Raw genomic sequence first — 23,155 nt, 5'->3', positions numbered from 1 at the left:
GGTTGAGGAGTCCAGCCTCTGCCAACCGGAAGCCTTCGGCTGTTCCTGAAATACCTCACCTCGCGAGGTCCCTAAGCCAGAGTTCAAGAAACTGCTCACCCCACTCTGCACCCTCCAAGACCCCCTTGCAAGGGCCAAGATCCCTCCCTGTTGGGGTCTAACTGCCTTAGTCCTGCCTTGCATGGGGTCTAGACTCCACACAAGACCTGCAAGTGTCCCATCCGCCATTTGGAGTTTCCCCTGCTTTCAAGAGGTCCCCAGTCTCTCTGCCAGGGTTATCAGGCAATGCGGCACGAGGTTACCCTGCCCAGGGACTACCAGGGTTCCCTCTGTTCTGAGATCTGGCTATTCTCAGTCCTCCCTCAGGGTCCTCACCTTGATTTCCAGGAGGACCTAGTCTCTGTCCTCTCCCCACCATAGTCCCTGCTCCTCACACCAAGTCCCCAGCCTCACAGAGCTGGATGTCAGGAACTCAGGACAGACCTAGTGTGTTCTTCTCACCCCGAGGGCTCCCAGGGCCGATGGCAGCGGCAGGGATCTGTGGGGTTCCATCCCTCTTATCTTGGGATCCCTAGAGTTTTCACTTGGGGTCCCTTCAGCCTTCCCTCAGAGACCTCAACTTATCTCCAGGTACGACTTCAGATTCTCTCCTTTCCCCTACTAACGCCCCAAACCTCATACCAGGAGCCCAGTCTTTCTGATATGCGGATGTCACTAAGTCATCTCTCTATACTAGGACACCAGGCTGAAATCTGGATATTAGGAAGTCAGCCCCCTATCCCAGGTCCCCAGTCTCTCTGAGACCCAGTCAGGAAATCCAGCATACGTTCATCCACCCAATGTCCTCCCAGAGCCCACTCTGCTCTGGGGTCCAGGGTCCCCTCTGTCCTTCCTCAGTGTCCTCACCTTGACTCTCAAAAGAAAGAAGATCTTTCTCACTGCCCATCTGACGCCCTGACGCTTCTAACAATTGCCTAATGTTTCTGAGATACAGATGCGGAAGTCAGAAGAGGCTGCCAAGCGCTCATCCCACCACCAGGGTGGCCCAGGGCTGACAGTAGGGTCAGGAATCTGTGGGGTTCCTTAATCCTTCCTAAGGAATCTCATCTAGAGCCCTGGCATTCTGGGGATGCCCCTTGTGTTGACCAGAGGCGGGACCCTCACATCAAGTCTCAGGGCTCACAGAGGGTGGATGAGCACATGCTGCATTTCCTGACATCTGGGTCTCAGAGAAACTGGGGACCTGGGAAAGGGGGTGTAGCCTCAGGTGAGCAGAGGGAAGATCCCCAGCTCCTCCAGGGTTTCAATTTGAGGGCACTGACGGACGACTGAGTGGACCCTGGACCCAAATCAGAGGAGACCTCAGAAAAGCCTGGAGCTGCTGTTGGTCCTTGGCCGAACTGGGATAGATGAGCCCGAAGTGCATGGTCTCACTTCCTGACATCCGGGTCTCTGAGTGGGGACGTCACATATGGGGCGGGGCCTCGGGGGCCCGATTCCCAGGTCCTGCAGGGTTGAAGACCTTGAGGACCCTGAAGAGGGACTAGAGGACCCTGAACCCGTAATCAGAGGGGACCTCAGAGAAGCGAATCTCTGTTGGCAGTCCAGGGCAACCGTGGGGGCAGGATGAGTGCCACAGGCATGAGCTGTCTTCCTGACATCCGGGTCTTCAAGAGACTGGGGTCCTGCTATAAGGGGCGGGGCTTCAGTTGCGGAGAGGCGAGAATCCAGGTCGTGCGCGGAGGCAAGGTGAGGTTCCTGAAGGAGGACTGCGGGCACCCTGAGTGAGGACTGATGGAACCCCACAGATCCCCATCCCTGTAGTCGTCCCTGGGAGCCCTTGGGGTGAGAAGAGCACAGTAGGTCTGTCTGACTTCCTCACATCTCAGTGGGACTGGAGGCCTTGGGAAAGCGGCGGGGTGTCAAAATGGCAGAGGCGACAAACGCGAGTCCTGCCTGGAGTCCAGGCTCCATGCGAGGAAGGATTGAGGCGGTTCGACGCCAAGCTGGAGGGATCTTGGCCCTTGCAAGAGGGTCTTGGAGGGCCCAGAGTGGGGTGAGCAGGGTGAGCAGTTTCTTGACCGCTGGCTTAGGGAACTCGGGAGGTGAGGTTTTACGGGCAGAGGTGGAGGCTTCAGGTTGGCAGAGGCTGGACTCCCCAACCCCAAGGTTGGACTGAGCAAACCCCCGCCCCTGTGGCGAGTGCTTGGAGGCCAGGCAGGACGTGAGGAGGAGCTGAGGACCGAGCATCTCCCCAGCCTAGGACCCGCGCCAGGCCCTGGACAGGTGCGGCCGCATGTGGGGCCCCTCAGTGCTTTCTGTTCAGGCTTGTGTCTTGTTTTGAGTTTCCTTCTACTCCTCCAAAGGGGACCGTCCAGGTCATGCCAGGGGAAAGGTGAGCATTACAAGGTACCCACAACACAACTGGGTGTAATCCGAGTGTCCGTCCCCACCTAGCAGCACAGAAGGCCCAGGGCTGTGCCACAGTATAGCCCTTAGATGTCACCTCCATGTCTCTCACAGGAGCTCCAGGAACCGGGAGGCGAAGGCAGAGGTCTGAAGCCTGTGTCCTGAGTTCAGACAGGCAGTATCAGGAGTCAAGGTGAGAGGGTGACCTGAAGTGAACCAGAGGCTCCCTATCCCAGAACATAGCGGGGGCCCAGAAGGCCCCAATTCCTCACACTGTTTTGGACCCGGAAATCTCAGGCTGTACTGACCACACCCTGGGGAGCCACCTTCCTTCCTCCTTCGGGTAGCCAGGGGACTGGCCTCCCAGGAGGAGCTCTCCTGTGAGGTCGGAGAGAACCCCTCAAGGGGAGAGCTGTAAGTGGCCTGTGTCGTACCATCCAGGATGCATTTCTTAGCCCAGGTTGCTCACACCTCCTCTCTCCCAGAGGCCCTTGGTCCCCATCTGTACCTCTGCCTCACTTCCGTGTCTTGTTTCACCTCAGGCATTGTGCTCGTGGTTGAGATGAGTGAGCTCAGCAAACCCGAGGAAGACCTTCAGGACCCAGGCGAGGCCCAGGGCCCTATCGAGGTGCCGCTCTTGGAGGCTGAGGTGGGGGAGTCCGCATCCCACTTGGCCTCCTACTACCCAGCATCCTCCTCTGCTCCTATGGAGGCCTTGCCCCAGGAAATTCTGGATAGGATGATAGGTAAACTGATGAAGTTCCTGCTCCTCAAGTATCGAGCCAAGGAGCTGACCTCCCAGGCGGAAATGCTGAATAAGGTCCTCAGGGATAACCAGGAGCACTTCCCGGTGGTCTTCAGGGAAGTCTCAGTGTGCCTGCAGCTGGTCTTTGGCGTGGACGTGAAAGAGGTGGACCCAGCGGAGCACATCTACATCTTGGTCCCCATCCTGGGCCTCACTTGCGATGAGATGCTGAGCGATGGGGTGGGCCTGCCCAAGGCCGGCTTCCTGGTGCTGGTCCTCAGCATGATCATGCGGTTTGGAGACCCGGCCCCTGAGGAGGCGGTCTGGGGAGCACTCAGAAGGATGGGGGTGTATGTTGGGAGTGAGCAGTGTGTCTTTGGGGAGCTCAGGGAGCTTCTGACCCAAGTGTGGGTGCGGGAAGGATACCTGCGGTACCAGCAGGTGCCTGACAGCCACCCTGTTTGCTATGAGTTCCTGTGGGGTCCCCGGGCCTATGTGGAGACCAGCAAGTGGCAAGTCATGGCATTTATGCGCAGGGTCAACCAAAGGGCTTTGAGGACCTTCCCATTCCTGTCTGCATAAGATGCGAGGGAAGAGGGATAGGGGGCCTGAGACAGAGCAGCAGCCAGGTTGTTCCTTCTCTCTGTGGTTAAAGAGGGGTTAGTCAGCTTTCTAAACTGTGAGGGCCCGGGCTAGTTGGGGGAACCAGTTTGTAGCATCTTTTGGTTCCTGTTCTCTATGATGATGAGGGGATTCATGTCTGTTTTCTTTAGAAACTTTTCAAAGTTTGGTTTCAGAGTAGGCTAAAGAAACTTCAATATCTTAGCTTTGTGAATGAGATTGATCCGAGTGTATCTGATGTTACACAGTTCAAAAACAAGAGTTTTTGTAAGAGAGATGGGAAAGTCTTCCATTTTGTTTTGTGGTCCTGAACAGAATGCAATGGAATCGAAATTAGAAATGTTTTGAAAATGTGAACTTCTGTAGCAATAGTATTGTATGGAGAAGAGTTAGATAATAAAAGTAATCATAGTCAATTCATGCTTATGGCCTTCTTGTCTGTCATTCACAATAACTAAATGATCTCAGTTAATTGAATTTTCCTGGGTTATTAAAGAAAGTAGCAGACAATCTGAGAGCCCTGCTCATTGGCTCAGTTATTCCAAAGACGTGTACAGATTCTCTGCTCCGTGAAAGGCCATGTTAACAGTGGGGACACTAGGAGTAGCAGGACACCCCCACACTTACAGCAATGGTCGAGGAGCCACAGTCACATGAGGTCTGTCTTGGGGGTGAGGGGAATCTCTGAAACGCATCATTGCTGTGAGGTGTCCTTTTGCTTCTTGGATAAACCCCAGAGAGATCTCTTTCTAGGGCAGGCAGGGAGGGGTCCAGGCTCTTGCCCCATAGCTGTTGACCACAGGGATGAAATAGGTGTGTTCTGTCCACCATCTGCTAGGAATCCTAGAGAAATGTGAATCTTGCTCTTTGATATATGCCCAGTAATCCCTGTACTAGCCCTCCTGTCTCTGCCTTGGTAAGCTGATTAACAAATACATTGAAATAACAGTTTCTTTGGTCATCTGGACTTTATGATTTTCACTTGTGCGCATGCTCTAGATTTCATTTGGATGAAATGAGTGAAGAGAAGCTGCAAAAGTGGACAGGACCTGCAGTGTGACTAGAATCCTGGGATCTTTGAGTGAGCTGTGCCCAGCTGGAGACACTGCTCTCCACCCCGAAACACACACAGACACTGAAATTGATATACATTCTCCAGGAGGAAAACACAGAACAGCAATTCTGAGTGGTTTTCTATTCCATTTCTAATTAAGCTGCCAATTCTCTGAGGTGTCCTGAAAACCAAACAGTTTCCAGAGGGGAGAGGGACAGAGTCTGAGATCCGAAGAGCATGAGAAATAAGTACTAGCCAGTAAAGATGCAACATCTGCCAGCATCCCTGGGTTCGGGTGGGTTCAGAAGTGTGGAGGCAGCAGAGACCCAGGTTAAGGCTGTGCCTGGCAGCAAAAGGCAGGAGCGACTTCCGGGCCTAAGGAGGTGGTGAGGTCACTGCAGTGGGGGTGTGGATGGGTGCAGGGGGCTAAAGGGGCAGCTATCCATGCTGAGTGCCAGAGAAAAAGGGGAACAGGTGATGTGATTCTGGTCACATATATGGCAGCTGCCAGATAGTCAGTGGATGCTTGGAAAAGCCCCGTGGCCTCAGTTCTTCTCCTGTGAAGCCAGCCGGTTTGAGGAGCCCACGTGTTGGGCTGCACTATTCGCCTGAGGGATGGGATGCAGCTGCCAGGGCCTGGCGGTCATGGCCTCTGTGATGTCGGGACAGGAATCTGTCACAGTGTTGCCCCAAGAGTGTCCTCCACTCTCCACTGTAGGAAGGGGTCGGCTACTTTGTGGTCCAGGGCTTGTCTGAGAATGTGCACCTCAATAGGATGTGGGATACCTAATCAGCCAAATAGGATGTTTCACAAATAAAACTAAGAAACTTTGCTACTTAGACCATAGTGGACCATAATGTTAGTAGCTCAGTTGTGTCGGACTGTTTGCCACTCCATGGACTGTAGTCTTCCGATCCCCTCTGTCCATGGAATTCTCCAGGCAAGAATACTGGAGTGGGTTGCCATGCCCTTCTTCAGGTGATCTCCCTGACCCATGAATCGATCCCATGTCTCCCACAGTGTAAGCGGAATCTTCATCATTTGAGCTCCTGGGCAAGCCCCATTTCCATAGAAAACCTGTTAAATTTGGGTATGAAGGAGTGTTCCAACAGGACCCAAGCTGCTTCAGGAAATAGAAGCAAGAGCCACTCTTTGCCTCTGCCCTAGCTGGTCTTCCATCCAAAACAGTACTTTCCTTTCTTGCAGCCCCAACTAAGGTCAAGTCCTTGATTACAATGGCCAATTACAATCAAGATAATTGAAAGCTATTTAAGACCGTGGGTTCTGGATCTCCGGGACCAGGAAAGAAAGGGTAGTTCCATGCATTTCTTGGGCACCACTTCAAGGGAGTGCGACCAAAGTTCTGCAGGATTCCTAGCAGATGTGGGGTAGAAAACACCTCCTTTGCCCCTGTGATCAACAGCAATGCGACAAGAGTCAGGACCCCTTCCTTCCTGCCCCAGAAAGAGATCTGTCTGGGCTTTGTCCGAGATGCAAAAGGCCACCTTACAGCCATGATCCATTTCAGAATTTGCCATCTCCGCGAAGAAACACTGTCTGCAAGTCTGAGGGCTGCTACCAGCCTGCCTCACCTCGACCACCTCCCACAGAAGGAACCCAGGGTCCTAAAGCCCCAAACCACCTTGGCTCAGGCACTGAAACTCGAGTGCTCCTCCTGGAGCTCCACCGCCCTACCTCGTGTTGCCTTGTTCAGTGCGACTAGGGGAGGTCTCTCCACCTTCCTTGTGTGACTGCGGCTCCTAGAACTTTGCTCTAGGTGCGGGGGTGTCCTGCTTCTCCTAGTGTCCCCACTCCTAACACCGCCTTTCCTGGAGAAGATACTCTGTAAAGGTCTTCAGAATATATGAGCTAGTGAACAGGGGCCTCAGATTTATTGCCAGCTGCTTCCTTAAATAACCCAGACAAACCCAAATAAAGATAATTTAGTTTTTGAGAATGACACACAAGAAGGACAGATGGATGAATTCATTGCAATTACTTTTATCGCATAATTCTTGCCGCATCAATATTAGTGCTTCCCTGGTGGCTCAGACGGTAAAGTGTCTGTCTACATTGGGAGACCCGTGTTCCATCCCTGGGTCATGATGATCCCCTGGAGAAAGAAATGACAGCCCACCCAAGTACTCTTGCCTGGAAAATCCCATGGACTGAGGAGCCTTGTTGGCCACAGTCCATGGGGTCGCGAAGAGTCGGACAGGACTGAGCGACTCCACCACTCCACCACAAGCTCACATTTCCGAAACGGATCTAATTCCATTTCCACTGTGTCCCATTCAGGGTCACAAAACAAAATGGAAGAGTTTCCAATCTCTCACAAAACAGCAAAACTCTTGTTCTTGAACTGTGTAAGCACAAACACATATTGATCAACCTCATTCTCCAAGCTAAGACACTGAACCTTATTTAGCCTTTTGCAAAAACAATCAAAGCTTGAAGATTTTCTAAGGAAAACAGATGAATCTCCATGTCATTGTAGAGAACAGGAGCCCACAGATGCTGTGCACTGGTTCCCCCAACTGGCCCGGGCCCTCACTTCTGAGAAGGTGACTACTCCCTCTTCAATCACAGAGGGAAGGATTACCCTGGCTGCTGCTCTGGCTCAGGCCCCCTATTCCTCCTCCCTCGCAGCCTCTGCAGACAGGAGTGGGGAGGCCCTCAAAGCCCTCTGTTAGACCCTGAGCACAGACACCGTGACTTGCCACTTGCTGGTCTCCACATAGGCCAGGGCGCCCCACAGGAACTCATAGCGAGCAGGGTGGCTGTCAGGCACCTGCTGGTATTCCAGGTATCCCTCCCGCAGCCACACTTGGGTCAGCAGCTCCCTGAGCTCGCCAAAGAGACAGGGCTCACTCCCAACACACACCCCCGTCCTGCTGAGTACTCCCAAGACTGCTTCCTCAGGGGTCAGGTCTTCACTCTGCATGATCAGGTTGAGGAGCAGCACCAGGATGCCAGCCTTGGGCAGGGTGTGCCCACTGCTCAGCATCACATTGCAGGTGAGGCCCAGGGTAGGGACCATGATGTAGATGTGCTCCCTGGGGTCCAACTGCTTTACCTCCAGGCCAACGACAACCTGTAGGCACTCTGCAGCTTGACTGAAGACCACTAGGACATGCTCCTGGTTATTCCTGAGGACCTTCTTCAGCATTTCCGCCTGGGATGTCAGATGTTTGGCCAGATACTACAGGAGCAAGAAGTTCATCAAGTTAGCCACTATCTCATTCAGAGCTTCATGGGGCAAGGCCTCCACAAGGGTGGAGCAGGAGACTGTGGGGGAGGAGGCTGAGGGTGATACAGCCTCCCCCGCTCAGTCCCAGAGAGCTGCACTTCCACAGGACCCTGGCCTCACCTGGGTCCTGAAGGTCTTCCTCGAGCTTGCTCAGCTCAGTCATCTTGACCATGAGCGTGATGCCTGGGATCAAACTACAGAGTGAGGCAGGAGTGAGGCATGGGGGCAAATGGGACAGATGAGGACCATGGGCCTGGATGGTGGATAGACGGGCTGTGAATGGCCTCACCTGAGAACCGCACCCTGGTTGGCCACAGGCCACTTGCAGCTCTCCTTTTGAAACGTGCTCTCAGACCACACAGGGACATGCCTCTGGAGTGGCCAGTCCCCTGGCTACCTGAAGAAGGAAGTGAGGTGGCTCCCCAGGGTGTGGTCAGCACAGCCCGAGATTTCTGGGACTGACAAGGTAAGGGGATTAGGCTCTTGTGGGGTCCCCTCTGTTCTGGGATGGGCAGCACTTGGTGTCCACTCAGGGCACCCTCATCACCTTGACTCCTGGAATTGCCTGGACCTCCTCTGTTCACTGACCTCAGGACACGGGCCTCAGATGTCTGCCTTCGCCTACTGCTTCCTACAGCTCCTGTGAGAAATGGAGGGGCACGTCAGTGGTATCCCGTGGCACAGCCCTTAGCATTCTCTGACAGTACAAGGGGTGCACACTGTGAGGGTCCCTCAGTTGTGTGGTGAGAGGTCCCTTCAGAGCTCCCCTTTAGTGCTTACATTTCCCCTGGCACAACCTGGTCCCTCCCCTCTGGGGGCCTGGAGGGAAACGCAGAACAAGACCCGAGACTGGAAAGAAAGCGCTGAGGGGCCCCACATGTGGCCGCACCTGCCCAAGGTCTCCTGTGGGGCCTAGGCCAGGGAGGTGTTCGGTCCTCAGCTCCTCCTCATGTCCTGCCTTCCCTCCCAGCACTGACCACAGGGGCGGGGGTCTGCTCAGTCCTCCACTGCGGTTGAGGAGTCCAGCCTCTGCCAACCGGAAGCCTTCGGCTGTTCCTGAAATACCTCACCTCGCGAGGTCCCTAAGCCAGAGTTCAAGAAACTGCTCACCCCACTCTGCACCCTCCAAGACCCCCTTGCAAGGGCCAAGATCCCTCCCTGTTGGGGTCTAACTGCCTTAGTCCTGCCTTGCATGGGGTCTAGACTCCACACAAGACCTGCAAGTGTCCCATCCGCCATTTGGAGTTTCCCCTGCTTTCAAGAGGTCCCCAGTCTCTCTGCCAGGGTTATCAGGCAATGCGGCACGAGGTTACCCTGCCCAGGGACTACCAGGGTTCCCTCTGTTCTGAGATCTGGCTATTCTCAGTCCTCCCTCAGGGTCCTCACCTTGATTTCCAGGAGGACCTAGTCTCTGTCCTCTCCCCACCATAGTCCCTGCTCCTCACACCAAGTCCCCAGCCTCACAGAGCTGGATGTCAGGAACTCAGGACAGACCTAGTGTGTTCTTCTCACCCCGAGGGCTCCCAGGGCCGATGGCAGTGGCAGGGATCTGTGGGGTTCCATCCCTCTTATCTTGGGATCCCTAGAGTTTTCACTTGGGGTCCCTTCAGCCTTCCCTCAGAGACCTCAACTTATCTCCAGGTACGACTTCAGATTCTCTCCTTTCCCCTACTAACGCCCCAAACCTCATACCAGGAGCCCAGTCTTTCTGATATGCGGATGTCACTAAGTCATCTCTCTATACTAGGACACCAGGCTGAAATCTGGATATTAGGAAGTCAGCCCCCTATCCCAGGTCCCCAGTCTCTCTGAGACCCAGTCAGGAAATCCAGCATACGTTCATCCACCCAATGTCCTCCCAGAGCCCACTCTGCTCTGGGGTCCAGGGTCCCCTCTGTCCTTCCTCAGTGTCCTCACCTTGACTCTCAAAAGAAAGAAGATCTTTCTCACTGCCCATCTGACGCCCTGACGCTTCTAACAATTGCCTAATGTTTCTGAGATACAGATGCGGAAGTCAGAAGAGGCTGCCAAGCGCTCATCCCACCACCAGGGTGGCCCAGGGCTGACAGTAGGGTCAGGAATCTGTGGGGTTCCTTAATCCTTCCTAAGGAATCTCATCTAGAGCCCTGGCATTCTGGGGATGCCCCTTGTGTTGACCAGAGGCGGGACCCTCACATCAAGTCTCAGGGCTCACAGAGGGTGGATGAGCACATGCTGCATTTCCTGACATCTGGGTCTCAGAGAAACTGGGGACCTGGGAAAGGGGGTGTAGCCTCAGGTGAGCAGAGGGAAGATCCCCAGCTCCTCCAGGGTTTCAATTTGAGGACACTGACGGACGACTGAGTGGACCCTGGACCCAAATCAGAGGAGACCTCAGAAAAGCCTGGAGCTGCTGTTGGTCCTTGGCCGAACTGGGATACGTTGAGCCCGAAGTGCATGGTCTCACTTCCTGACATCCGGGTCTCTGAGTGGGGACGTCACATATGGGGCAGGGCCTCGGGGGCCCGATTCCCAGGTCCTGCAGGGTTGAAGACCTTGAGGACCCTGAAGAGGGACTAGAGGACCCTGAACCCGTAATCAGAGGGGACCTCAGAGAAGCGAATCTCTGTTGGCAGTCCAGGGCAACCGTGGGGGCAGGATGAGTGCCACAGGCATGAGCTGTCTTCCTGACATCCGGGTCTTCAAGAGACTGGGGTCCTGCTATAAGGGGCGGGGCTTCAGTTGCGGAGAGGCGAGAATCCAGGTCGTGCGCGGAGGCAAGGTGAGGTTCCTGAAGGAGGACTGCGGGCACCCTGAGTGAGGACTGATGGAACCCCACAGATCCCCATCCCTGTAGTCGTCCCTGGGAGCCCTTGGGGTGAGAAGAGCACAGTAGGTCTGTCTGACTTCCTCACATGCGGGTCTCAGAGGGACTGGAGGCCTTGGGAAAGCGGCGGGGTGTCAAAATGGCAGAGGCGACAAACGCGAGTCCTGCCTGGAGTCCAGGCTCCATGCGAGGAAGGATTGAGGCGGTTCGACGCCAAGCTGGAGGGATCTTGGCCCTTGCAAGAGGGTCTTGGAGGGCCCAGAGTGGGGTGAGCAGGGTGAGCAGTTTCTTGACCGCTGGCTTAGGGAACTCGGGAGGTGAGGTTTTACGGGCAGAGGTGGAGGCTTCAGGTTGGCAGAGGCTGGACTCCCCAACCCCAAGGTTGGACTGAGCAAACCCCCGCCCCTATGGCGAGTGCTTGGAGGCCAGGCAGGACGTGAGGAGGAGCTGAGGACCGAGCATCTCCCCAGCCTAGGACCCGCGCCAGGCCCTGGACAGGTGCGGCCGCATGTGGGGCCCCTCAGTGCTTTCTGTTCAGGCTTGTGTCTTGTTTTGAGTTTCCTTCTACTCCTCCAAAGGGGACCGTCCAGGTCATGCCAGGGGAAAGGTGAGCATTACAAGGTACCCACAACACAACTGGGTGTAATCCGAGTGTCCGTCCCCACCTAGCAGCACAGAAGGCCCAGGGCTGTGCCACAGTATAGCCCTTAGATGTCACCTCCATGTCTCTCACAGGAGCTCCAGGAACCGGGAGGCGAAGGCAGAGGTCTGAAGCCTGTGTCCTGAGTTCAGACAGGCAGTATCAGGAGTCAAGGTGAGAGGGTGACCTGAAGTGAACCAGAGGCTCCCTATCCCAGAACATAGCGGGGGCCCAGAAGGCCCCAATTCCTCACACTGTTTTGGACCCGGAAATCTCAGGCTGTACTGACCACACCCTGGGGAGCCACCTTCCTTCCTCCTTCGGGTAGCCAGGGGACTGGCCTCCCAGGAGGAGCTCTCCTGTGAGGTCGGAGAGAACCCCTCAAGGGGACAGCTGTAAGTGGCCTGTGTCGTACCATCCAGGATGCATTTCTTAGCCCAGGTTGCTCACACCTCCTCTCTCCCAGAGGCCCTTGGTCCCCATCTGTACCTCTGCCTCACTTCCGTGTCTTGTTTCACCTCAGGCATTGTGCTCGTGGTTGAGATGAGTGAGCTCAGCAAACCCGAGGAAGACCTTCAGGACCCAGGCGAGGCCCAGGGCCCTATCGAGGTGCCGCTCTTGGAGGCTGAGGTGGGGGAGTCCGCATCCCACTTGGCCTCCTACTACCCAGCATCCGCCTCTGCTCCTATGGAGGCCTTGCCCCAGGAAATTCTGGATAGGATGATAGGTAAACTGATGAAGTTCCTGCTCCTCAAGTATCGAGCCAAGGAGCTGACCTCCCAGGCGGAAATGCTGAATAAGGTCCTCAGGGATAACCAGGAGCACTTCCCGGTGGTCTTCAGGGAAGTCTCAGTGTGCCTGCAGCTGGTCTTTGGCGTGGACGTGAAAGAGGTGGACCCAGCGGAGCACATCTACATCTTGGTCCCCATCCTGGGCCTCACTTGCGATGAGATGCTGAGCGATGGGGTGGGCCTGCCCAAGGCCGGCTTCCTGGTGCTGGTCCTCAGCATGATCATGCGGTTTGGAGACCCGGCCCCTGAGGAGGCGGTCTGGGGAGCACTCAGAAGGATGGGGGTGTATGTTGGGAGTGAGCAGTGTGTCTTTGGGGAGCTCAGGGAGCTTCTGACCCAAGTGTGGGTGCGGGAAGGATACCTGCGGTACCAGCAGGTGCCTGACAGCCACCCTGTTTGCTATGAGTTCCTGTGGGGTCCCCGGGCCTATGTGGAGACCAGCAAGTGGCAAGTCATGGCATTTATGCGCAGGGTCAACCAAAGGGCTTTGAGGACCTTCCCATTCCTGTCTGCATAAGATGCGAGGGAAGAGGGATAGGGGGCCTGAGACAGAGCAGCAGCCAGGTTGTTCCTTCTCTCTGTGGTTAAAGAGGGGGTAGTCAGCTTTCTAAACTGTGAGGGCCCGGGCTAGTTGCGGGAACCAGTTTGTAGCATCTTTTGGTTCCTGTTCTCTATGATGACGAGGGTGTTCATCTCTGTTTTCTTTAGAAACTTTTCAAAGTTTGGTTTCAGAGTAGGCTAAAGAAACTTCAATATCTTAGCTTTGTGAATGATATTGATCCGAGTGTATCTGATGTTACACAGTTCAAAAACAAGAGTTTTTGTAAGAGAGATGGGAAAGTCTTCCATTTTGTTTTGTGGTCCTGAACAGAATGCAATGGAATCGAAATTAGAAATGTTTTGAAAATGTGAACTTCTGTAGCAATAGTATTGTATGGAGAAGAGTTAGATAATAAAAGTAATCATAGTCAATTCATGCTTATGGCCTTCTTGTCTGTCATTCACAATAACTAAATGATCTCAGTTAATTGAATTTTCCTGGGTTATTAAAGAAAGTAGCAGACAATCTGAGAGCCCTGCTCATTGGCTCAGTTATTCCAAAGACGTGTACAGATTCTCTGCTCCGTGAAAGGCCATGTTAACAGTGGGGACACTAGGAGTAGCAGGACACCCCCACACTTACAGCAATGGTCGAGGAGCCACAGTCACATGAGGTCTGTCTTGGGGGTGAGGGGAATCTCTGAAACGCATCATTGCTGTGAGGTGTCCTTTTGCTTCTTGGATAAACCCCAGAGAGATCTCTTTCTAGGGCAGGCAGGAAGGGGTCCAGGCTCTTGCCCCATAGCTGTTGACCACAGGGATGAAATAGGTGTGTTCTGTCCACCATCTGCTAGGAATCCTAGAGAAATGTGAATCTTGCTCTTTGATATATGCCCAGTAATCCCTGTACTAGCCCTCCTGTCTCTGCCTTGGGAAGCTGATTAACAAGTACATTGAAATAACAGTTTCTTTGGTCATCTGGACTTTATGATTTTCACTTGTGCGCATGCTCTAGATTTCATTTGGATGAAATGAGTGAAGAGAAGCTGCAAAAGTGGACAGGACCTGCAGTGTGACTAGAATCCTGGGATCTTTGAGTGAGCTGTGCCCAGCTGGAGACACTGCTCTCCACCCCGAAACACACACAGACACTGAAATTGATATACATTCTCCAGGAGGAAAACACAGAACAGCAATTCTGAGTGGTTTTCTATTCCATTTCTAATTAAGCTGCCAATTCTCTGAGGTGTCCTGAAAACCAAACAGTTTCCAGAGGGGAGAGGGACAGAGTCTGAGATCCGAAGAGCATGAGAAATAAGTACTAGCCAGTAAAGACGCAACATCTGCCAGCATCCCTGGGTTCGGGTGGGTTCAGAAGTGTGGAGGCAGCAGAGACCCAGGTTAAGGCTGTGCCTGGCAGCAAAAGGCAGGAGCGACTTCCGGGCCTAAGGAGGTGGTGAGGTCACTGCAGTGGGGGTGTGGATGGGTGCAGGGGGCTAAAGGGGCAGCTATCCATGCTGAGTGCCAGAGAAAAAGGGGAACAGGTGATGTGATTCTGGTCACATATATGGCAGCTGCCAGATAGTCAGTGGATGCTTGGAAAAGCCCCGTGGCCTCAGTTCTTCTCCTGTGAAGCCAGCCGGTTTGAGGAGCCCACGTGTTGGGCTGCACTATTCGCCTGAGGGATGGGATGCAGCTGCCAGGGCCTGGCGGTCATGGCCTCTGTGATGTCGGGACAGGAATCTGTCACAGTGTTGCCCCAAGAGTGTCCTCCACTCTCCACTGTAGGAAGGGGTCGGCTACTTTGTGGTCCAGGGCTTGTCTGAGAATGTGCACCTCAATAGGATGTGGGATACCTAATCAGCCAAATAGGATGTTTCACAAATAAAACTAAGAAACTTTGCTACTTAGACCATAGTGGACCATAATATTAGTAGCTCAGTCGTGTCGGACTGTTTGCCACTCCATGGACTGTAGTCTTCCGATCCCCTCTGTCCATGGAATTCTCCAGGCAAGAATACTGGAGTGGGTTGCCATGCCCTTCTTCAGGTGATCTCCCTGACCCATGAATCGATCCCATGTCTCCCACAGTGTAAGCGGAATCTTCATCATTTGAGCTCCTGGGCAAGCCCCATTTCCATAGAAAACCTGTTAAATTTGGGTATGAAGGAGTGTTCCAACAGGACCCAAGCTGCTCCAGGAAATAGAAGCAAGAGCCACTCTTTGCCTCTGCCCTAGCTGGTCTTCCATCCAAAACAGTACTTTCCTTTCTTGCAGCCCCAACTAAGGTCAAGTCCTTGATTACAATGGCCAATTACAATCAAGATAATTGAAAGCTATTTAAGACCGTGGGTTCTGGATCTCCGGGACCAGGAAAGAAAGGGTAGTTCCATGCATTTCTTGGGCACCACTTCAAGGGAGTGCGACCAAAGTTCTGCAGGATTCCTAGCAGATGTGGGGTAGAAAACACCTCCTTTGCCCCTGTGATCAACAGCAATGCGACAAGAGTCAGGACCCCTTCCTTCCTGCCCCAGAAAGAGATCTGTCTGGGCTTTGTCCGAGATGCAAAAGGCCACCTTACAGCCATGATCCATTTCAGAATTTGCCATCTCCGCGAAGAAACACTGTCTGCAAGTCTGAGGGCTGCTACCAGCCTGCCTCACCTCGACCACCTCCCACAGAAGGAACCCAGGGTCCTAAAGCCCCAAACCACCTTGGCTCAGGCACTGAAACTCGAGTGCTCCTCCTGGAGCTCCACCGCCCTACCTCGTGTTGCCTTGTTCAGTGCGACTAGGGGAGGTCTCTCCACCTTCCTTGTGTGACTGCGGCTCCTAGAACTTTGCTCTAGGTGCGGGGGTGTCCTGCTTCTCCTAGTGTCCCCACTCCTAACACCGCCTTTCCTGGAGAAGATACTCTGTAAAGGTCTTCAGAATATATGAGCTAGTGAACAGGGGCCTCAGATTTATTGCCAGCTGCTTCCTTAAATAACCCAGACAAACCCAAATAAAGATAATTTAGTTTTTGAGAATGACACACAAGAAGGACAGATGGATGAATTCATTGCAATTACTTTTATCGCATAATTCTTGCCGCATCAATATTAGTGCTTCCCTGGTGGCTCAGACGGTAAAGTGTCTGTCTACATTGGGAGACCCGTGTTCCATCCCTGGGTCATGATGATCCCCTGGAGAAAGAAATGACAGCCCACCCAAGTACTCTTGCCTGGAAAATCCCATGGACTGAGGAGCCTTGTTGGCCACAGTCCATGGGGTCGCGAAGAGTCGGACAGGACTGAGCGACTCCACCACTCCACCACAAGCTCACATTTCCGAAACGGATCTAATTCCATTTCCACTGTGTCCCATTCAGGGTCACAAAACAAAATGGAAGAGTTTCCAATCTCTCACAAAACAGCAAAACTCTTGTTCTTGAACTGTGTAAGCACAAACACATATTGATCAACCTCATTCTCCAAGCTAAGACACTGAACTTTATTTAGCCTTTTGCAAAAACAATCAAAGCTTGAAGATTTTCTAAGGAAAACAGATGAATCTCCATGTCATTGTAGAGAACAGGAGCCCACAGATGCTGTGCACTGGTTCCCCCAACTGGCCCGGGCCCTCACTTCTGAGAAGGTGACTACTCCCTCTTCAATCACAGAGGGAAGGATTACCCTGGCTGCTGCTCTGGCTCAGGCCCCCTATTCCTCCTCCCTCGCAGCCTCTGCAGACAGGAGTGGGGAGGCCCTCAAAGCCCTCTGTTAGACCCTGAGCACAGACACCGTGACTTGCCACTTGCTGGTCTCCACATAGGCCAGGGCGCCCCACAGGAACTCATAGCGAGCAGGGTGGCTGTCAGGCACCTGCTGGTATTCCAGGTATCCCTCCCGCAGCCACACTTGGGTCAGCAGCTCCCTGAGCTCGCCAAAGAGACAGGGCTCACTCTCAACACACACCCCCGTCCTGCTGAGTACTCCCAAGACTGCTTCCTCAGGGGTCAGGTCTTCACTCTGCATGATCAGGTTGAGGAGCAGCACCAGGATGCCAGCCTTGGGCAGGGTCTGCCCACTGCTCAGCATCACATTGCAGGTGAGGCCCAGGGTAGGGACCATGATGTAGATGTGCTCCCTGGGGTCCAACTGCTTTACCTCCAGGCCAACGACAACCTGTAGGCACTCTGCAGCTTGACTGAAGACCACTAGGACATGCTCCTGGTTATTCCTGAGGACCTTCTTCAGCATTTCCGCCTGGGATGTCAGATGTTTGGCCAGATACTACAGGAGCAAGAACTTCATCAAGTTAGCCACTATCTCATTCAGAGCTTCATGGGGCAAGGCCTCCACAAGGGTGGAGCAAGAGACTGTGGGGGAGGAGGCTGAGGGTGATACAGCCTCCCCCGCTCAGCCCCAGAGAGCTGCACTTCCACAGGACCCTGGCCTCACCTGTGTCCTGAAGGTCTTCCTCGAGCTTGCTCAGCTCAGTCATCTTGACCATGAGCCTGATGCCTGGGATCAAACTACAGAGTGAGGCAGGAGTGAGGCATGGGGGCAAATGGGACAGATGAGGACCATGGGCCTGGATGGTGGATAGACGGGCTGTGAATGGCCTCACCTGAGAACCGCACCCTGGTTGGCCACAGGCCACTTGCAGCTCTCCTTTTGAAACGTGCTCTCAGACCACACAGGGACATGCCTCTGGAGTGGCCAGTCCCCTGGCTACCTGAAGAAGGAAGTGAGGTGGCTCCCCAGGGTGTGGTCAGCACAGCCCGAGATTTCTGGGACTGACAAGGTAAGGGGATTAGGCTCTTGTGGGGTCCCCTCTGTTCTGGGATGGGCAGCACTTGGTGTCCACTCAGGGCACCCTCATCACCTTGACTCCTGGAATTGCCTGGACCTCCTCTGTTCACTGACCTCAGGACACGGGCCTCAGATGTCTGCCTTCGCCTACTGCTTCCTACAGCTCCTGTGAGAAATGGAGGGGCACGTCAGTGGTATCCCGTGGCACAGCCCTTAGCATTCTCTGACAGTACAAGGGGTGCACACTGTGAAGGTCCCTCAGTTGTGTGGTGAGAGGTCCCTTCAGAGCTCCCCTTTAGTGCTTACATTTCCCCTGGCACAACCTGGTCCCTCCCCTCTGGGGGCCTGGAGGGAAACGCAGAACAAGACCCGAGACTGGAAAGAAAGCGCTGAGGGGCCCCACATGCGGCCGCACCTGCCCAAGGTCTCCTGTGGGGCCTAGGCCAGGGAGGTGTTCGGTCCTCAGCTCCTCCTCATGTCCTGCCTTCCCTCCCAGCACTGACCACAGGGGCGGGGGTCTGCTCAGTCTTCCATTGTGGTTGAGGAGTCCAGCCTCTGCCAACCGGAAGCCTTCGGCTGTTCCTGAAATACCTCACCTCGCGAGGTCCCTAAGCCAGAGTTCAAGAAACTGCTCACCCCACTCTGCACCCTCCAAGACCCCCTTGCAAGGGCCAAGATCCCTCCCTGTTGGGGTCTAACTGCCTTAGTCCTGCGTTGCATGGGGTCTAGACTCCACACAAGACCTGCAAGTGTCCCATCCGCCATTTGGAGTTTCCCCTGCTTTCAAGAGGTCCCCAGTCTCTCTGCCAGGGTTATCAGGCAATGCGGCACGAGGTTACCCTGCCCAGGGACTACCAGGGTTCCCTCTGTTCTGAGATCTGGCTATTCTCAGTCCTCCCTCAGGGTCCTCACCTTGATTTCCAGGAGGACCTAGTCTCTGTCCTCTCCCCACCATAGTCCCTGCTCCTCACACCAAGTCCCCAGCCTCACAGAGCTGGATGTCAGGAACTCAGGACAGACCTAGTGTGTTCTTCTCACCCCGAGGGCTCCCAGGGCCGATGGCAGCGGCAGGGATCTGTGGGGTTCCATCCCTCTTATCTTGGGATCCCTAGAGTTTTCACTTGGGGTCCCTTCAGCCTTCCCTCAGAGACCTCAACTTATCTCCAGGTACGACTTCAGATTCTCTCCTTTCCCCTACTAACGCCCCAAACCTCATACCAGGAGCCCAGTCTTTCTGATATGCGGATGTCACTAAGTCATCTCTCTATACTAGGACACCAGGCTGAAATCTGGATATTAGGAAGTCAGCCCCCTATCCCAGGTCCCCAGTCTCTCTGAGACCCAGTCAGGAAATCCAGCATACGTTCATCCACCCAATGTCCTCCCAGAGCCCACTCTGCTCTGGGGTCCAGGGTCCCCTCTGTCCTTCCTCAGTGTCCTCACCTTGACTCTCAAAAGAAAGAAGATCTTTCTCACTGCCCATCTGACGCCCTGACGCTTCTAACAATTGCCTAATGTTTCTGAGATACAGATGCGGAAGTCAGAAGAGGCTGCCAAGCGCTCATCCCACCACCAGGGTGGCCCAGGGCTGACAGTAGGGTCAGGAATCTGTGGGGTTCCTTAATCCTTCCTAAGGAATCTCATCTAGAGCCCTGGCATTCTGGGGATGCCCCTTGTGTTGACCAGAGGCGGGACCCTCACATCAAGTCTCAGGGCTCACAGAGGGTGGATGAGCACATGCTGCATTTCCTGACATCTGGGTCTCAGAGAAACTGGGGACCTGGGAAAGGGGGTGTAGCCTCAGGTGAGCAGAGGGAAGATCCCCAGCTCCTCCAGGGTTTCAATTTGAGGACACTGACGGACGACTGAGTGGACCCTGGACCCAAATCAGAGGAGACCTCAGAAAAGCCTGGAGCTGCTGTTGGTCCTTGGCCGAACTGGGATACGATGAGCCCGAAGTGCATGGTCTCACTTCCTGACATCCGGGTCTCTGAGTGGGGACGTCACATATGGGGCGGGGCCTCGGGGGCCCGATTCCCAGGTCCTGCAGGGTTGAAGACCTTGAGGACCCTGAAGAGGGACTAGAGGACCCTGAACCCGTAATCAGAGGGGACCTCAGAGAAGCGAATCTCTGTTGGCAGTCCAGGGCAACCGTGGGGGCAGGATGAGTGCCACAGGCATGAGCTGTCTTCCTGACATCCGGGTCTTCAAGAGACTGGGGTCCTGCTATAAGGGGCGGGGCTTCAGTTGCGGAGAGGCGAGAATCCAGGTCGTGCGCGGAGGCAAGGTGAGGTTCTTGAAGGAGGACTGCGGGCACCCTGAGTGAGGACTGATGGAACCCCACAGATCCCCATCCCTGTAGTCGTCCCTGGGAGCCCTTGGGGTGAGAAGAGCACAGTAGGTCTGTCTGACTTCCTCACATGCGGGTCTCAGAGGGACTGGAGGCCTTGGGAAAGCGGCGGGGTGTCAAAATGGCAGAGGCGACAAACGCGAGTCCTGCCTGGAGTCCAGGCTCCATGCGAGGAAGGATTGAGGCGGTTCGACGCCAAGCTGGAGGGATCTTGGCCCTTGCAAGAGGGTCTTGGAGGGCCCAGAGTGGGGTGAGCAGGGTGAGCAGTTTCTTGACCGCTGGCTTAGGGAACTCGGGAGGTGAGGTTTTACGGGCAGAGGTGGAGGCTTCAGGTTGGCAGAGGCTGGACTCCCCAACCCCAAGGTTGGACTGAGCAAACCCCCGCCCCTGTGGCGAGTGCTTGGAGGCCAGGCAGGACGTGAGGAGGAGCTGAGGACCGAGCATCTCCCCAGCCTAGGACCCGCGCCAGGCCCTGGACAGGTGCGGCCGCATGTGGGGCCCCTCAGTGCTTTCTGTTCAGGCTTGTGTCTTGTTTTGAGTTTCCTTCTACTCCTCCAAAGGGGACCGTCCAGGTCATGCCAGGGGAAAGGTGAGCATTACAAGGTACCCACAACACAACTGGGTGTAATCCGAGTGTCCGTCCCCACCTAGCAGCACAGAAGGCCCAGGGCTGTGCCACAGTATAGCCCTTAGATGTCACCTCCATGTCTCTCACAGGAGCTCCAGGAACCGGGAGGCGAAGGCAGAGGTCTGAAGCCTGTGTCCTGAGTTCAGACAGGCAGTATCAGGAGTCAAGGTGAGAGGGTGACCTGAAGTGAACCAGAGGCTCCCTATCCCAGAACATAGGGGGGGCCCAGAAGGCCCCAATTCCTCACACTGTTTTGGACCCGGAAATCTCAGGCTGTACTGACCACACCCTGGGGAGCCACCTTCCTTCCTCCTTCGGGTAGCCAGGGGACTGGCCTCCCAGGAGGAGCTCTCCTGTGAGGTCGGAGAGAACCCCTCAAGGGGACAGCTGTAAGTGGCCTGTGTCGTACCATCCAGGATGCATTTCTTAGCCCAGGTTGCTCACACCTCCTCTCTCCCAGAGGCCCTTGGTCCCCATCTGTACCTCTGCCTCACTTCCGTGTCTTGTTTCACCTCAGGCATTGTGCTCGTGGTTGAGATGAGTGAGCTCAGCAAACCCGAGGAAGACCTTCAGGACCCAGGCGAGGCCCAGGGCCCTATCGAGGTGCCGCTCTTGGAGGCTGAGGTGGGGGAGTCCGCATCCCACTTGGCCTCCTACTACCCAGCATCCGCCTCTGCTCCTATGGAGGCCTTGCCCCAGGAAATTCTGGATAGGATGATAGGTAAACTGATGAAGTTCCTGCTCCTCAAGTATCGAGCCAAGGAGCTGACCTCCCAGGCGGAAATGCTGAATAAGGTCCTCAGGGATAACCAGGAGCACTTCCCGGTGGTCTTCAGGGAAGTCTCAGTGTGCCTGCAGCTGGTCTTTGGCGTGGACGTGAAAGAGGTGGACCCAGCGGAGCACATCTACATCTTGGTCCCCATCCTGGGCCTCACTTGCGATGAGATGCTGAGCGATGGGGTGGGCCTGCCCAAGGCCGGCTTCCTGGTGCTGGTCCTCAGCATGATCATGCGGTTTGGAGACCCGGCCCCTGAGGAGGCGGTCTGGGGAGCACTCAGAAGGATGGGGGTGTATGTTGGGAGTGAGCAGTGTGTCTTTGGGGAGCTCAGGGAGCTTCTGACCCAAGTGTGGGTGCGGGAAGGATACCTGCGGTACCAGCAGGTGCCTGACAGCCACCCTGTTTGCTATGAGTTCCTGTGGGGTCCCCGGGCCTATGTGGAGACCAGCAAGTGGCAAGTCATGGCATTTATGCGCAGGGTCAACCAAAGGGCTTTGAGGACCTTCCCATTCCTGTCTGCATAAGATGCGAGGGAAGAGGAATAGGGGGCCTGAGACAGAGCAGCAGCCAGGTTGTTCCTTCTCTCTGTGGTTAAAGAGGGGGTAGTCAGCTTTCTAAACTGTGAGGGCCCGGGCTAGTTGCGGGAACCAGTTTGTAGCATCTTTTGGTTCCTGTTCTCTATGATGACGAGGGGATTCATGTCTGTTTTCTTTAGAAACTTTTCAAAGTTTGGTTTCAGAGTAGGCTAAAGAAACTTCAATATCTTAGCTTTGTGAATGATATTGATCCGAGTGTATCTGATGTTACACAGTTCAAAAACAAGAGTTTTTGTAAGAGAGATGGGAAAGTCTTCCATTTTGTTTTGTGGTCCTGAACAGAATGCAATGGAATCGAAATTAGAAATGTTTTGAAAATGTGAACTTCTGTAGCAATAGTATTGTATGGAGAAGAGTTAGATAATAAAAGTAATCATAGTCAATTCATGCTTATGGCCTTCTTGTCTGTCATTCACAATAACTAAATGATCTCAGTTAATTGAATTTTCCTGGGTTATTAAAGAAAGTAGCAGACAATCTGAGAGCCCTGCTCATTGGCTCAGTTATTCCAAAGACGTGTACAGATTCTCTGCTCCGTGAAAGGCCATGTTAACAGTGGGGACACTAGGAGTAGCAGGACACCCCCACACTTACAGCAATGGTCGAGGAGCCACAGTCACATGAGGTCTGTCTTGGGGGTGAGGGGAATCTCTGAAACGCATCATTGCTGTGAGGTGTCCTTTTGCTTCTTGGATAAACCCCAGAGAGATCTCTTTCTAGGGCAGGCAGGAAGGGGTCCAGGCTCTTGCCCCATAGCTGTTGACCACAGGGATGAAATAGGTGTGTTCTGTCCACCATCTGCTAGGAATCCTAGAGAAATGTGAATCTTGCTCTTTGATATATGCCCAGTAATCCCTGTACTAGCCCTCCTGTCTCTGCCTTGGGAAGCTGATTAACAAGTACATTGAAATAACAGTTTCTTTGGTCATCTGGACTTTATGATTTTCACTTGTGCGCATGCTCTAGATTTCATTTGGATGAAATGAGTGAAGAGAAGCTGCAAAAGTGGACAGGACCTGCTGTGTGACTAGAATCCTGGGATCTTTGAGTGAGCTGTGCCCAGCTGGAGACACTGCTCTCCACCCCGAAACACACACAGACACTGAAATTGATATACATTCTCCAGGAGGAAAACACAGAACAGCAATTCT

General features: G+C 54.2%; 2 protein-coding genes and 1 pseudogene across 2 annotated transcripts in view; all 3 read left to right on the top strand.

The window, feature by feature from the left end:
- The window catches only part of LOC122689847 (melanoma-associated antigen 10-like), a 596,047-nt gene that overhangs the window by 337,707 nt on the left and 235,185 nt on the right, over positions 1 to 23,155 (top strand). The window lies entirely within an intron of this gene.
- LOC122689845 overlaps positions 1 to 23,155 on the top strand; it is a 587,451-nt pseudogene that overhangs the window by 390,513 nt on the left and 173,783 nt on the right.
- LOC122689858 (melanoma-associated antigen 8-like) lies at positions 2,972 to 3,808 on the top strand. The gene has a single exon (XM_043896637.1). The coding sequence runs from the start codon at positions 2,972 to 2,974 to the stop codon at positions 3,734 to 3,736; it is 765 nt and encodes a 254-aa protein (XP_043752572.1). The 3' UTR covers positions 3,737 to 3,808.

This window comes from Cervus elaphus, chromosome X (genome assembly GCF_910594005.1).
Source record: "Cervus elaphus chromosome X, mCerEla1.1, whole genome shotgun sequence".
NCBI lineage: Eukaryota > Metazoa > Chordata > Mammalia > Artiodactyla > Cervidae > Cervus > Cervus elaphus.
Note: the sequence above shows the minus strand (reverse complement) of the source record. Positions and strands in the feature narration are given on the sequence as shown.

What these genes read in the sequence shown, in the direction of transcription:
- LOC122689858 (XM_043896637.1), top strand. Translation starts at nt 2,972, where the DNA reads ATGAGTGAGCTCAGCAAACCCGAGGAAGACCTTCAGGACCCAGGCGAG.